Source organism: Schistocerca americana, chromosome 1, assembly GCF_021461395.2.
Source record: "Schistocerca americana isolate TAMUIC-IGC-003095 chromosome 1, iqSchAmer2.1, whole genome shotgun sequence".
Lineage (NCBI taxonomy): Eukaryota > Metazoa > Arthropoda > Insecta > Orthoptera > Acrididae > Schistocerca > Schistocerca americana.
Window position 1 is genome coordinate 826940947 of NC_060119.1, and position 17103 is coordinate 826958049.

At 44.1% G+C, this 17103-nt stretch overlaps 1 protein-coding gene across 1 annotated transcript in view; it reads right to left on the reverse strand.

Annotated features, from left to right (window-relative positions):
* LOC124594457 (fibrillin-1-like) overlaps window positions 1-17103 on the reverse strand; it is a 200812-nt gene that overhangs the window by 79673 nt on the left and 104036 nt on the right. The window contains exon 10 of the mRNA XM_047132836.1: window positions 5574-6607. Within this exon, the coding sequence (XP_046988792.1) occupies window positions 5574-6607 (1034 nt within the window). The remainder of the gene's footprint in view (window positions 1-5573; window positions 6608-17103) is intronic.

The window sequence follows — 17103 nt, forward strand, 5'->3', positions numbered from 1 at the left end:
GATATGGTCGTCTGTTGCCAGTCGCTGTGCTGAGTTCACTCTGTGTTGCTGAAAGTCGGTTGGTGAGGTCGTTACTTGCTTTAGTATCGCTCTGCAAGCATAGTCGGCTGTACTTATGCAGCTCGAAATTATTTTCCGATGTCGCAGTTACTTACGGTAAATCTACAACTTCTATAACTTTTCCTTGGCACTCTAACAGGAAACGAAACTTAATTCTTTTGAATGGGTTTGAGTCATGTGCTTACCTGGAACTGGATATCTATGCTTTCTATCGGCATCCATGTTCATACTGGTTACTAAACCCACTCTCATTCGGTAACAAATCAGTCAGACCTTCAGACAGCCTTAGTTATTTATTCTGTAAAGTGATCTATTTTTATTTTTTTCAGTTTGGTTTGTATTTCGTTGTTTCTCAATGATCTTAAATGTAATTCTGCTTACGCTGTAAAAGGAGTAAACTATTGGTCAACCTAATATCCATATAACTGTTTTTCCGACACTTCCTACGTTTTAATCAACCAAATGCTCATGTAGGATCACATACGTAACAGGCCACATCGTGAGCCCATACCCTGTTTAGCTCGACTGCCATTCGCAAATATTTTGCACATTCCCCGTCACTACGAGTATTGTTATTCAGGGTTTTAAGGGTAAAAGAGCAGATATTTTTATTAGCGACAGAGGAAAGTGTACTGAACAACATTACATTAATATTTACTTCATCTGCAGACAAATTTAGTGTTACGGTTCTACGGGGCCAAACTGCTGAGGTCATCGGTCCCTGTACTTACTCACTACTTAATCTAACTTAAACTACCTTACGCTAAGGACAACAGACACACCCCTGCCCAAGGGAGGACTCGAACTTCTGACGGGGGCAGCCGCGCGAACCGTGACAAGGCGCCCTGACCGAGCGGCTAGGCCAAGGGGCTGCAGACTAATAATTACAGCTATTAGGAGTAGTGTGTTTTCAGGTTGGTTGGTACCTCCAAGTACACGTGACAAGACTAAGCCGTTAACGGTTAATTCGCCCTGGAATCAGGTCAGGTGTTGAAGCGTGAAGGCGTGGATGCAGAACATTTAGTCTATACCGACAAGCGTAGTCCACTTAGTGGCACAGTTACGACCGTGCAGAAAACGTAAGGTAGTAATTTATGTGACGAGTTTGCGGGAAGAGTGCTAGACGCAGACAAAAAACAACTAACGCACTGAAGTGGGTACATTAAGGTACCAATGATGACAATATTTGCACTAAACCTCTAACAGCCTGTATATTACGTGACTTCCCACGTTTTCAGGTAGCAATCATACAGGAGACTGATGTAAAATGAAGCACCTGACCCAGCACTCCCTACAGTCCACCTCGCATCAAATGCGCTTGAACAAGATCGTTTTGTATTAAACGATTATAAGTGGTATACGTAAGTAATTTTCAGAGTTCCCAGGATGAGATTTTCACTCTGCAGCGGAGTGTTCGCTGATATGAAACTTCCTGGCAGATTAATACTGTGTGCCGAACCGAGACTCGAACTCGGGACCTTTGCCTTTCGCGGGCAAGTGCTCTACCAACTGAGCTACCAAGCACGAGTCACGCCACGTCCTCACAGCTTTACTTCTGCCAGAACATCGTCTCCTACCTTGGATGGGCCGTGAGTCGTGCTTGGGTAGCTCAGATGGTAGAGCACTTGCCCGCGAAAGGCAAAGATCCCGAGTTCGAGTCTCGGTCTGGCACGCAGTTTTAATCCGCCAGGAAGTTTCATATCAACGCACACTCCGCTACAGAGTGAAAATCTCATTCTGGAAATATTCCCCAGGCTGTGGCTAAGCCATGTCTCCGCAATATCCTTTCTTTCAGGAGTGCTAGTTCTGCAAGGTTCGCAGGAGAGCTTCTGTAAAGTTTGGAAGGTAGGAGACGAGGTACTGGCAGAAGTAAAGCTGTGAGGACGGGGCGTGAGCCGTGCTTGGGTAGCTCAGTTGGTAGAGCACTTGTCCGCGAAAGGCAAAGCCCCAGGTTCGAGTCTCGGTCTGGCACACAATTCTCAGAGTTGTTATAAAGTATACAGACTGTCCAAACGTGCGCATGGTGCGGACCATTTCCTATAAGGTAATCTTCCATAACACTACTTGCACATCCCTATCTGATTTATTTTTTTATAGGACGAAATAATCATTGTCACTATCAATCATTTGCTCCCGTCTGTTTTCCGTTGCGCTTGTAAGGGTTACCTGTTGTCGTCACATAAATAACAGAGCGATGCATATTTACGTGGGCTTGCAGGGAAATGGCTGTAAACAACTTGAAAATGATACTAGTTTAGGCTGCTAAGTTGTGAGATTTCTGAAGACAACAGTTGGCTTTTAACATCTCATTCTTATGTTCGTTTTCGAGGTTAGGTAAGATTGAAACGTAAGTTTCTTTATGTAATAATCGATTGTGATGATCTTTCCACACAGCGCGATTGGTATGAGCTGGTGTTTTATGGTGTAACACTTTCAATTTCTGTCACTATACGAAATATTAATTGCACAAGTAACACAGCAGACCTTGCTTGCAAAACAGCGGACACATGCAATACGTAACTTAATGTAAGTGGTTCGAATACTTGCCGCCTTGCCCATTCCATATAATAATTGCACGGATCCAAGTATCTACCTTGATTTATTTAATTTCTGTGTACGTAAAATACTAAAAAATGAAAGCAGTAGACTATCGTGAGACTACTTTGTGTCATTGCTCTTAATGCTATTTGTGAGCTTCTTGATGTTCGTGGATTCGGTGACCCGGGCTCTTGGGGACAACGTGTTGTCGTGGTATACTTTGTTGGCCAAAATCAAGATCTGTACTGGTAGTACCTTCGTCAAATGTATAAAGACCCAACACAAACGGGGTTTGGCTGAGAATCCAGACAAACTACACAAGGCAAGTGCTCACCCTCTTTCTTGTGCTTTCTTGAAGCCTCTGGGTGGATCTATTAGATGTATGGCTGCTGCAGCTTGTTAGAAATCCATATATTTATACAAATCACAGTATCCCATTGAATAGACAGTAACGAACATTTAGTCTTGATTCAGCCCCAGTTGGGTACAGGCTCCTCGTCAAATCACTCATGATGTATCTCATTTGATATTTCCTAGCTCCTTATTCCTTGGAGTTATTGGGAAAAGGAACGGTAAAGAAAGGCTTTATCAGCTCCTTCAGTTCCCCCCCACGTTATGTGGATATCATACTGAAGTCCACCAAAAAATAATGGGGGGGGGGGGGGGCGGAACGACCATTCAGTGTATAGATACGCATGAGACAGTACGCGTATCTAATATGTTCCAAAACGGCTTGTATAAAAAGGAAGTTTGTGGTGCTCATACCTTGTGTGCCAACGTCCTTGCCGCAATCGTAGCACCGGTTCCCGTCAGCCTTCAGATCACCGAAGCTAAGCGCTGTCGAGCTAGGCTGGAGCTTCGATGGGTGATCATCCAATTTGCCGAGCGCTGTTGGCAAGCGGGGTGCACTCAGCCCTTGTGAGGCAAACTGAGGAACTACTTGATTGGGAAGTAGCGGCTCCGATCTCGTAAACTGACATACGGCCACAAGTGCGGTGTGATGAACACATGCTCCTCCAGAACTGCTTCCAGTGACGCCTGTTGGCTGGGAATGACACTGTGGTGGGTCGGTAGCGTTGGGCCTTCATGGCCTGTTCGGGGAGTTTAGTTTCATTTCGTAATTTGTGTTCTTTTGGTGATAAACAGGCAGAGTCAAGAGTTTTGGATAGCTCTTGGCCTAGAGACCATTCGTATATTAAACAGAAGGATCGTCTTAGTGTTACTATCCTACAACAAAGGGCCGAAGTATGAATATTATACACTTCCCCCTGATTAGGCAAATAGAGCAAATCGGTTGGTTCTTTTTGCATTTGATGTGATCTGTGGTGGGCTTGATGGCACTTATGGCGGCATCATTAGCTCGTGGGCAGTTCCTCGGAAAACCCCACAAAGAATTTTTTACGATATGTTTCTAAGATCCCGGTCTCAAATAATCTTGAAACTTTTGATTGTATCTTTATCCGTTTCCAAGGTACAGAGGTTCAAATTTACCCTACCTCTGCAGTTAAAATCAGGTATGAGGCGAAATCTGAATAACAAATAACCGCAGAAAATTGCTCAAATTTTAATAATCATTGTTCAGGCATTTATCTAGAAGAACCATCTCCACAGTTTAAAAAGTCTTTATCCTTTGCCGATCGTTGTGGCCGAGTGGTTCTAGGCGCTTCAGTCTGGAACCCTGCCTCGGGCATGGATGTGTGTGATGTCCTTACGTTAGTTACGCTTATGTAGTTCTAAGTTCTAGGGGACTGATGACCTCAGATGTTAAGTCCCATAGTGCTCAGAGACTTTATCCGTTATGGAGATACACGTCAAAAACTTGTTTGTTGCGGAAGGGGGGGGGGGGGGTGGGGGGGAGGGAGAATGAAAAGAAAATGAAAGTGTGCGTGTAATGAGAGACGGAGTATATGACAGTGACAAAGAGGAAGAGAGATATAGTGACAGTGAGAAGAGACAGAGCAGCAGGATGGAAGGAATGAGGTATTAGCATTAAAGGAGTGCTAAAGGGAGACAGTGACAATGAGAGGAGAATATAGTAGTAGGACGGAAGGAAGGGGACTATGCTGTGACACAGGATAAAATGACACAGAGACACACGGAGATAATAAGTTGGGCTGAATGAGTCATTGAGAAAGGGAAAGAGACAGTGGATGGGTATGAGTGACATACAGCGATGGACTAGAGGGCGTGATTGAGTTACAACTGGGGAGGTTTGTGGGAGTTTGAGGTGAGTTGCATGTTGAAAAAAGCATAATTATGTTCGGAAGTCAAAATTTTTGAGAAAAATTTTAAAGGTGCTGGGGAAGGTTGCGTGAGGCAGCTGGTACCCCACTCTTCAGTCAGTGTTTTAAACGGAAGCTTATTAGGCTATTTTATGCTGCGGTAGGAGCCTTTTCCCTCTGGTACATGAAGTACCTGAAAGGAATGTTTATCAAATACTTGGATGGGGGTGCATGTCAGTATTGTAGGTTACAGTACGCTTGTTCGCCCACTGCTTGAATACTGCTCAGCAGTATGGGATCTGTACCAGATAGGGTTGATAGAAGAGATAGAGAAGATCCAACGGAGAGCAGCGCGCTTCGTTGCAGGATCATTTCGTAACCGCGAAAGCGTTGCGGAGATGATAGATAAACTCCAGTGGAAGGCTCTGCAGGAGAGACGCTCAATAGCTCGGTACGGGCTTTTGTTGAAGTTTCGAGAACATACCTTCACCGAGATGTGAAGCAGTATATTGCTCCCTCCTACGTATATCTCGCGAAGAGACCATGAGGATAAAATCAGAGAGATTAGCGCCCACACAGGGCATACCGACAATCCTTCTTTCCACGAACAATACGAGACTGGAATAGAAGGGAGGACCGATAGAGGTACTCAAGGTACCCTCCGCCACACACTGTCAGGTGGCTTGCGGAGTATGGATGGAGATGGATGTAGATGTAGAGGATTTGTACTGAAATACGTTAGAGTATACGAACCCGAGTACGAAGCCGGCGGGACACTCGCAGCGGAAGCCGCCGTCGGTGTTGATGCAGCCGTGCGAGCAGCCGGTGCGGCCCGGCGAGAGGCACTCGTTGAGGTCGCAGGAGCGGCCGTCGCCGGCGAGCACGTAGCCGTCGGGGCAGGTGCAGCGCGCTGCGCCGCCCACCACCTCGCAGGCGTGCGAGCAGGGCTCGGCCAGGCTGTGGCACGGTCCCGCGCAGGTGCGCCCGTCGGCCGCAAGCTGTCCCCCGCCGGGGCACTCGCACCGGAAGCTGCCCACCGTGTTGACGCAGCGGTGCGAGCAGCCGCCGCCGACGCCGCCGGGCGCGCACTCGTCCACGTCGTTGCACTGCCGGCCTCCGTCCGAGAGCGCGAAGCCCTCGGGACACTCGCAGCGCACGCCGCCGCCGATGTCCACGCAGTAGTGCGAGCAGCCGCCGTTACGCACGGCGCACGTTCTGGAAGCCCTCAGGCAGGTCTGGCCGTCCGACGAAAGAGTCCAGGCGTCGGGGCACTCGCAGCGGTAGCTGCCCGCAGTGTTGACGCAGAAGTAACTGCAGTTCCCCCTCTCGTCGCTCTCACACTCGTCGACGTCGATGCAGTTGTGCCTGCCTCCGTCGAGTTGGAATCCCTCCGGACACTCGCACCGGTAGCTGCCTTCCGTGTTGACGCATCCGTGGGAGCACGGAGGCCCGCCACCTTTCGAGGAGTTCCCGTGCGCACATTCGTCGACGTCGCGGCATTCTCGTCCATTCTGTTCCGACAGCCGGTAGCCTGGGAGACACTCGCAGCGGTAGCTGCCTTCCGTATTGACACATAATTGGGAACAGCCACCGCCAACGTATTCGTCGTCGTCGTCATCGTCGTCGTCGTCATCCTCCTCCTCGTCGTCCAGGGCGCACTCGTCTACGTCGTGGCACGTGGTCGGAGTCCGCAGTTCGTATCCGTCTGGACAGGAGCACTCCACTCCGGACAGGGTACTCCGGCACTCGTGAGAGCAGCCGCCGTTGTTCACCAGGCACTCGTCCACCTATGGGACAGCAGCGCACACCAAAAGAATCGAGTTTCCTCTTTGTTTTACTTTTCATCTAACCTTTAAAAAATGCTACTGTTACAGTTTACATTTTCGAAAGTGTTTTTCTGTGCTTTGCGTCCACTTTTACAAAAATCCGCTTTGTTGGTAGGAGGGCTATTCGAAATGTAAGGTCCGATCGATCGCGAAATGGAAACCACAGAGAAAATCCGACGATGCTTAACACAGATGTGTTCGACAACGTTTAGTATACTCGTAGATCTCGTCATGTCGCTCTTTTCAGCTCTGGGTGCAAAGTGAACACTTAAAGAAGCCCGACTTAGAACACATCCATGCCCGAGGCGAACCTGTGACCGTTGCAGCAGCGCGGTTCCAGACTGAAGCTCCTACAACCGCTCGGTCACAGCGGCCGGTTGAAGCCTGGAACATAGTGTCTCCCGCCAAACATGTGAGAGATTTCGCCTGATTTCATGCAACCCCTCACAACGTAACAATCATGCATTTCCTTCTTCTTGCCAGTTCTCGGCCGTACACTATTGGGATAATAAGGACGCTTCTGCAGCGTTTTCGACGACAAGTGTCTGAACACTCGTCATGCAGCCTCTGCTTGGCTCTCGCTGATTTACATCTCAGCTCGCATAAACCGCTGGCTGTGGAGACAATATTTTGGCACAGACTACAAGCTGCATATAGTAGCTCTGGCAGAGTTGGACCACTTTCTGTAACATGCAATTTGTGAATTTTTAATTTTTTTTTTTTTTTTTTTTTTTTTTTTTTTTTTTTTTTTTTTTTTTTTTACTTCTGGTAGCATGTTCGAATAGAGTGTCATGTAAACTGAAGTACGATATTCTACTGAGGCGTTGCCACTTAAAATATAAGAAATATGATAATGTGAATATTTACATGACTGTTCCATCTTACCTACAGGTACATGGGTCAGATGGAGCAGTGTACTGCGAGAGATGGGCCATATAAAAATGGCATAGAGTAAGGAAAGAGTTAATTAAAATTTCAGATTTTTATTTGGAATATATTGAGATGAATACTGAATTAAACTATTAAATATTTTCTCCAAAACAATTTTATCAGTATACTATAAGTCTTGACTGAACATTGGCTTTTCTAATGAGTTGTTAGTTTTGTTCAAGCATTAGCCTGTCTTTCTCTCAAAACAGCAATTACACTTATTATCAAATGCTGAACATCACTCATGTAACCATCGTGAGGAGAAAAAATGCTTAATTCAGTCATCAGTGCCGTTCATCCCATTTATCGAAGCTATTTTCATAATCTTCTACCGGGTCTGCATCTGATGCATACATGAAATATTAGCTATATTTTTTTTGTAGCTTCTTTAATGTGTTTCTCTCTTCAAAAGTACTTCCCTTTGGTGATTGACTGAACATTGGCTTTTCTAATGAGTTGTTAGTTTTGTTCAAGCATTAGCCTGTCTTTCTCTCAAAACAGCAATTACACTTATTGTCAAATGCTGAACATCACTCATGTAACCATCGCGAGGAGAAAAAATGCTTAATTCAGTCATCATTGCCGTTCATCCCATTTATCGAAGCTATTTTCATAATCTTCTACCGGGTCTGCATCTGATGCATACATGAAATATTAGCAATATTTTTTTTGTAGCTTCTTTAATCTGTTTCTCTCTTCAAAAGTACTTCCCTTTGGTGATCTTTTTGTGCTTTTTCCCTGTTTCCTATCTTTCTTAGAACTCTCTCTCTTTATGTTTTCTATATTTTGAGCAGAGTTTAGCCCTTTGGACAGAGCTGCTGCCTTCTTCTTAAAAGTCATGGTTTCATCAGTAGCAGGAACAGATGATATTCTTCCGAAATTTGTGTCTGTGTTGGCATAAGAAAGTCAGATTTGAGGTTGTAGTCACGGAAGCTTCACGTGAAGTATGAGTGGAGTCGAAAGTTGTGTCACGGAAGGAATTTCACTTGTGCAGTAATTCTTTTCTATTGATGTGCTTGTGATCAATAGGTTTTTTGATGGGCTTAGAAGTGTCTGGTTAACCTGTGTGTGAGATTCTGCTCTTCCATTTGTTGGCACAAACGTATTTTCCAACAAATAAGCATAGTCGTAGACTGCAGCCATTTTGAGTGGGATTATTTCACACACCTTGAAGCAAATTTATTTGTTCTCCGTCTCTCTTACATTAAAACGTGTGGTCTGTCTCTCGCGGGTAACGATGGCCCGTCTCTCCCGCTTGTCTGATAGACTTCTATCCGCAGTAAGTGAAGTCGGTGGCCACTTAAGGTTACTTTCATACCTACACATTTGTCAAGCTTGCATTAGAAAAACTGCTTCAATATTGTACAAAATAATTCTTAATACTAAAATCGGTAACGGTGGAACTTTTTGGCTTACCACAACAGAGAATGTGAGTTTTTTCGAATTAACATGAAAATGGCAGCAAAACTTTTGCGCTATGTTTTTTTCCACAAAATAGTTTTCTCGCAAGTAGCGGGAGCTGCTTTCCAGCGGCGCATTTGTGAAATAACGCGACTGGTTCTTCTCACCCAGCTGCCAACTCTCCTGGACTTACCCTATCACTGAAAAGAATTGTCAGGAACCATAGGCGTATGCCTTCTACGATGATGATACTGGAAAGTTGATACAATGCTATGACAAATGTCTTAGTCGGTGCGGCGACTCTGTAAAGAAGTAAATTAAAGGTGCAGCTAACTGATAACAATGAATCATCTTTGATTTTCACTGTGGTTTCCATTTCGCGACCGATCGGACCATATTTGCCTCAGTACTCATGTCATTACAAAAGAAACAGTGTACGCTGAAACTATATTAAGTCATGCGGGAATGAAAGAATTACCTAAAACTGGTTATTATCGTTATGAAATCAAGTAAGTACATTATTTGTACGAATAAATGCTCCTAATGCAGCTTTCAAATTCACCTATCCGAAATCATGGAATATACAGAATGGTCTTCATATGAAATGCGAGCTGCTAATGCTAAAATTTACGAGAATATCGTGGTAAATATTTCAACAAGGTCCTCAAAACCAATGTACAGCCTCTGTCAAAAAAAAAGAAAAAAGAAAAAAAAAAACAATTTCCCCTGTAGCCGGCCGCCGCAGACAACACGTCCAGGTAGTACACACACGGCGTTAATAAAGCCAGCCACCTCTCAGGCTTCTGCGTTAGATGAAAAAGTTTCTGGACGAATTGGCCTCTGTAATAAAAAACTGAGTAGAAGGATCAACAAACAAACGGATGTCCTGTGACGTCCGCAACGAGCAAACACAACGATCAAGAACGGAAAAAAAAGAAAAAGTGGTTAGCGTTGCGCGATGTAGGTACAAAGTTGTGTGTTCGGGTCAACTCCTTCCTTCATTTTTTAAAACTGCATTTCCGATGTTTACTAAAGTTATCTGGCTGATGGAACGTCAAACATAATTTGCTTCAGCTTCTAACAAACCAGTTGAAGCCAAACTTTCCAGAAACACAACAAGAGATCATGGCGGCTTCAAGATCAGAGCAGTTAATGCTCTGGAGTTATCTCGTTGCCCAGTGACCACCAACCACCGGCTGCACGTCACACACCACTGGCTGATCGACACCAGCCACAGTCCGTCCAGCTGATTCCGATGTCGCGAAAAATAAAATTGTTTATCATTTTTAGTTTGCAGGCGCCGTAACTTAGATAAACCGAACGAACAAAGTGCAATAACACAACACGCGATGAGTGCGTTCGTCAAACGTAATTTTTTATTTGTAGTTCTAGTATTTGTCTGGGAGTTACGTACTGGATTTTTCATACTTAAATGTTATTCGTAGAATAGAGTCGTAAGTGGAAAAAATCCAACATTTGTGACTTACACTGACGTGACAAAAGTCATCGCATACCTCCTAATATCGTGTCGGACCGCCTTTTGCACGATGTAGAGCAGCAAACTGCCGTGACACGGACTCAACAAGTCGTTGGAAATCCCCTGCAGAAGTAGTGAGCAGTGCTGCCTCTACAGCCGTCCACAGCTGTGAAAGTGTTGCCGATGTAGTATTTTATGACGAACTAACCTCTCTATTATGTCTTATAAATGTTCGATGGGATTCATCTCTGGCAACCTGGATGGCCAAATCATTCACTCGGATTGACCACAACGTTCTTCAAAGCAAACGCAAACAATTGCGTCCCTGTGACATGGAGCATTGTCATCCATAACAATTCCATCGTTGTTTGGAATCATGAAGTCCATTGGTGGCTGCATATGGTCTCCATGTATTCGATCAAACCATTTCCAGTCAACGATTGATTCAGTTGGGCCAGAGGACCCAGTCCATTCTGTGTAAAGACAGCCCACACCTTTATGGAGCCACCAGCTTGCATTAGCGCTGCTGATAGTTTGGGCCCATTGTTTAGTGGGGTATGCGCCACACTCTAACCCTACCATTACCTCTCACCAAGCGAAATCGCGACTCGTCTGTCCACGCCATAGTTTTCCAGTCGAAACCAACCGATATGGTCGCGAGCCCAGAAGAGGCGCTGCTTTCAACAAGCACACTCGTGGTGGTCGTCTACTGCCATAGCCCATTAACGCCACATTTCGTCTCGTATTCCTAACGGACACGTACGGTTTTCCTAACGGACACGTTCGTTGAACGTCCCACTCTGATTTCTGCGGTTATTTCACACAGTGTTGCTTGTTAGTACTGACAACTCTACACAAACGCCGCTCAAAAAAATGGCTCTGAGCACTATGGGACTTAACTTCTGAGGTCATCAGTCCCCTAGAACTTTGAACTACTTAAACCTAACTAACCTAAGGACATCACACACATCCATGTCAGAGGCAGGATTCGAACCTGCGACAGTAGCGGTCGTGTGGTTCCAGACTGTAGCGCCTAGAACCGCTCGGCCACACCGGCCGGCAAACGCCGCTCCTCTCGGACGATAAGTGAACACCGTTGCTAACTGTGTGGTCTGTGGAGAGAGATAAACCTGAAATTTGGTATTCTCGGCACACTACTCACAGTGTGGATCTCGGAATACTGAATTCCCTAACGATTTCCGAAGTGGAATGTCCGAAGAATCTAGCTCCAACTGCCATTCTGCGTTCAAAGTCTTTTAATTCACGTCACGCGGCAATAAACTAGTCGGACACCTTTTCACATGTGTCATCTGAATACAAATGAGAGTTTCGCCAATGCGCTGCCCTTTTATACGCAGTATACACGATAATATAGCCATCTCGTACGTGCGTATAGCTCTCTCATGACTTTTGTCACCTCATTACACCTCAGGTAAAATGGAGAGCTAAAGACAGCGGAAGAAGCTCGAAACATATCATGTGTAAGGCGACCGCTATCAGAAAAATCAAGCGAAAAAAGAATTTTTTTCCAAGATCGATCGTTCTGGCATGAATGATTTCCTAGTTCAGGAGGTCTCGATTTGCACATGTGATAAACTGTGACTTCATTCAAAGTAACGAAAATCAATTATGTAACCACTACCGAATTTGTATTTGAATGACGTAAGCTTTTCCTATGAGAATTCCTATGCAACCTAGTTACTGGCGTGGAGTTGTGAAGACTTTATGCTATCATGAAGCAATTAACTGCTGATTCCTAACAAAATATATCTCCTTCAGCAAAAGGGCAGTTTGGAAAGATAATATTTTGCATGTGTTATTGTAAAAAGGGCAATTTGCACTACAGACTGCTACTTAGGGATGCGTCCCTTGCATTTGTTGCCAACAACTGAGATACCCTATGGTTACAGTGTAAAAAAAAAAGCTGCGCGGTGTGGCCGAGCGGTTCTAGGTGCTTCAGTCGGGAACCGCCCTGCTGCTACGCTCGCAGGTTCGAATCCTGCCTCTGACATGGATGTGTGTGATGTCCCTCGTTTAGTTAGGTTTAAGTAGTTCTAAGTCTAGAGGACTGATGACCTCATGTGTTAAGTCCCATAGAGCTTACAGCCATTTGAATTTTGTGAATAAAATCGACAAACGGAACAGCAGGATGACACTGTCTGCGCTATGCTGATTTCACAAAACATCTGTCCACGTATTTCTTTGGGAAATCATCCCTCATGCACTTACACCTTTGGACTTGTGTCCTCAAATGTTTGTCTTTCTTGCTCCTTATCACAGAACCATAAAAAAACCCATTCAGATCAAAAATGCAGTTCAAACCTGGCTTGACAACATCTTTGATTCCAATCCATTGTAATCTTATAACGTAAATCGCAACGTAAGTGTGCATCAATCGACATGAATTAGTAACATATTACACACTTTGGACTTCGGAATGGTCTGTGTTTACATGTTGTCCCGTGACATGCTGAAGTAGTATGGAAATGTTTCAGGCAGCGCAGATTTGTAAAGAAACCTAGTTAATAAATTATTCAGTGTCACAGTTTCATAAATGAAACTGTATTTTCGTAAAAATGTCAGTTATGTCAATGGAGGCAGACAAAGGAATTATCAGATGCGCAGTGTTGCAAGTTTTCCACCCTGAAACTATGAAGTACTGAATGTAGTGAGAAGACTTATGATGGAGCAGCTTCCTTAAAAAAAAATTATTAATTTTCGATCTGGCTGGTTGTAGTTTTGTCACAGAACAGGTAATAAGCTTGCCTACTTCAAGATGGGAATCAAGAGTCAATGCAGCCTTAACCTTAGAGCTAAACCCCGTTACCTCTGAGCTAACGGTCAACTGCAGCATTCATCTCTCCCTAATTGCTCCTGTGGTGGATAGGACAGATAAACTGGAGTGTAAAGGATAACATTAGATGCAGTTTCTGCATGGGATAACCTTCCTAGACTCAATACCGTAACCTGATATCCTAACGTACAAGCGAAATGCACTGAGTTTATTCAATAGAAACGACAAGAAAATATCTAGTGAATTTAGAACGATAATTCCTTGTCATCCTGGAGATAACTCGACGATTAGGAAGTTTCTAAGCATATTCTGCACTGTTGCTAAGTTTCAGTTATACTACCAACGGGAAGAATACGTTTCAACACCCAAATTGTTTCTCTATTGGTCTTATAAGTAACTATATCTTGCACTGCAAAGACGTGACTGCCAAGAACTGCAACGAGTAGAAAAAATTGCAATATCAAAAGTAATTAATGTAGAGTAATGAAATTGTTGGAATGCATTTGTCTAGGTGACATATTTACTTTTTTAATATTGCAAGCTCATAGGTTAATATAAGCCCGAGATAAGCCATCACAAATAGGAAATGGTGGTACATTAATAACTAGTGCAATTGCCAAACTGTTAAATGCAAGTATTCAAACGTGCATGAACAATGTTGTACAGGTGCTGGATATAAGTTTACAGAATGGAGTCCCATGCCAGTAGCACTTGGTTAATCAATAAGGGACGGTTAATACAGTTTTTGGATGAGACTGGAGTTGACGTCTGATAATGCCTCCTGTGTGCTCGATTGGCGATAGATCTGGTGATCGAGCAGGCGAAGGCAGTGTGTCGAATCTCTGTAGAGCATGTTCGGTTACATCATCAGTACATGGGCAAGTGCTATCCTTTCGGAAAACACCTCCTGGAATGTTGTTCACGAATGACAGTAAAACAGAATCACACGACTAACCTATTGTTTTGCAGTCAGGAAGCTTGGTATAACTCCTGCTGTCATATGAAATCACGTCCTGTACCGTACCTCCAGGTGTAGGTCCAGTGTGTCTAGAACACAGACAGGTTGGTTGCAGTCCTTCAATGGCGACCTAATCAACACACGACCAACACTGGCACCGAAGCAGAACCAGCTCTCATCAGGAAACACAACAGCTCTCCACTCTGCCCTCCAATGAGCTCTTGCTCGACAACAGTGAAGTCGCAAATGGCGGTAGTTTCGGGTCGGTAGAATGCAAGCTACAGGGCATCTGACTCGGAGCTATCCTCGAAGTAACCAATTTGTTAACAGTTCGTTGTGTCACTGTTGTGCCAACCGTTGCTGAAATTGCTGCTGCAGATACAGTACGATGTGCCAGAACTACACTCTGAACGCAATGGTCTTCCTTCTCGTTGGTGCCACCAGACCATGCAGAGGCCGGTCTTCTTGCAATTGTACTTCTCGTGACTGCCGCTGCCAGCAAACATGTACAGTGGCAACATTCCTGCCAAGTCTCTCTGCAGTATCACAGAGGGAACATCCAGCTTCTCATAGCCCTATTACTCGACCTCGTTCAAACTCAGTGAGGTGTGGATAATGGCGTCTTTTTCGCCTTGAAGACATTCTTGACTAACATCAACTCACCACGTCCAATGTCAAAAGTAACTATCGCTCGCGATCGATAAAGCGTGTATTTAAAACAAACCTGATTGGCATTCTCATAGTGGCGCTACTAACGCCACTATTGCGCGACTAGTGCGAACTGTGAATAGGCATCATCTTTCAGATGAAGAAACACGCCTAACAACTTTCGTTTACTTCGCACAACTCCTTCCTGGTGTTTCGATGTTCTTCCCGTCAGTGTATTTCTGTAACTAGCTTTAGGGAACAGAGTGTAGTTATTAATAATGCTCAGTTACACTAACTGAAAACTGAATATCATAAATCAATAACTGTTACAAGGTAAAGCAGTTGTAATCGGAACTTGGAACACAAAACGTTAACAATAATGTGCACAACATAATCACTGCGGATAAGTTGTCAAAGAAACCCAAATGCGACTATATCGAAGGGCTTAATTTCCAGTACGCTTAGAACAACGCCAAGTTCGTCTTGTTGCTTCGTATGAGAACTATCGAGATAATTAGACAGCACACACGTCCAGATGTTTCTGTAAATTCGGAGATTATCCTTACCTTGCTGATTTAAGACGCCAAATTGCCACTACTGGCCATATGAATATTATAGTAGCCTAGAGGCATTGCTCATATGGAATCAACATTCTGCGCCACTCGTAACGCGCTACACAGAAAATCAGTATATGTTGCCACTAGGGGAATGGTTTACTGACGATGAACGCTTCTAAAGAGCGGAACTGGTAATGGTGAACAAAAGTTGGTGTCTGTGAGCTGTAGCTGCTTTCCACAAATGCCAGTGGTCGTTGTGTTCCTGGCAGGTGTGTCCGCAAAGGAGAGATTTTAATTACATTAGTTGTTACGTGCACGTGAGGCTACGACCAATGAGCGTAGTGGACACGCGACGTTACATATGTACTGTGCAACAAGCTGGGAATTTGGGTTGAACGTTAAGCATGCTCAGAAAGCCGTAGCGGTTACGGCGACCGTTCGTGGAAAGCTGTAAATCCGGGTTCGAAATGCAGTCCGGTACAAATTTTCACTTGACGCTACTGTACTTATTTCGATGCCCGTTTGCGAATAACGTCGAAATTCCAGTTTCGTCTGTATATACATGAATGATGTCTGTTCTTTCGGACACGTCCGAAAAAAAAACAGGCACCAGCACCTATGGTTGTTTGGCTCTCTCCATGCCTCATTAGGTTGGCAGCTTTAATTTAGCTTCAAAACCTCGAGAAAGATAAGGACTTCCGTCTGATTGGAGGTAGAATTCTTCAACAATAATGCAAGCTGATGTGAAACGACACTCTATAAAAGACTGTAATTGCTTTGTCGGAAAGTTGCATTTACATCTCAATACAATCTGCCTGGCAGGTGGGTTATTCTTGACAGCAGAGACTGAGTGAAGTAATGTTCTTCCCGTCAGTGTATTTCCGTAACTAGCTTTAGGGAACAGAGTGTAGTTATTAATAATGCGAAAATACCTTTTCGCACCAAGTGTGTGTACGTTCAAGGAGTCAACATGGAAATAGAGAAATAGCTTTTCGGTGGTTTAAATTGGATCAATAAAGGAGAAGTATTTCAAGAAACGGAGCATACGAGTTTAACTGTTTCTAAAACTGCATTAAAAATTTCTCCATTATAATGTATTACACTAATCTGACGCCACAAAGAGACGGCATGAGTTCGAGAAAGGTAATCACACATCGTTTATTGAATGTATTAGGCAAATAGCTAGCAGACTGTTATGAGAGATTGCATGCTGGCGTAAATATGTCACGAAATACTGACATATAACCAATAATAAAAGTGGAACATAAAAATATTGTTGCGTGTGAACGCGTGATTAATTGCTCACCGTAAAATGCAAATTGAGTGGTCCAAAACTCCAGTAATAATTTCGTGAGCACGCAACTGCCGCTGGAGCGATAACACTGCTCCACGACTGTCATTAAAAGGCTGTAAATTATGTTCTTTCCTTTTCGTTTACGTTGGCGGCGGCAGCTCGTAAGTAACACTTATAACACATGTTCACATGTTACCTGCCTTTTCTGTGACAGTTGATATCGTTAGTACATTAGAAGTGGCTTGTCCGAAGATAGGAAAGATTTTAATTTAGTCAGAGGGATTACACATCATGCAGGGTCCATGGTCTCAGCAGACATCTTCGAAAGTTGTAGGACGTAGATGGTCACGAAAATTAGAACAATAAAAGTGGTGGATATCGTATCTTCGTATTTGTTT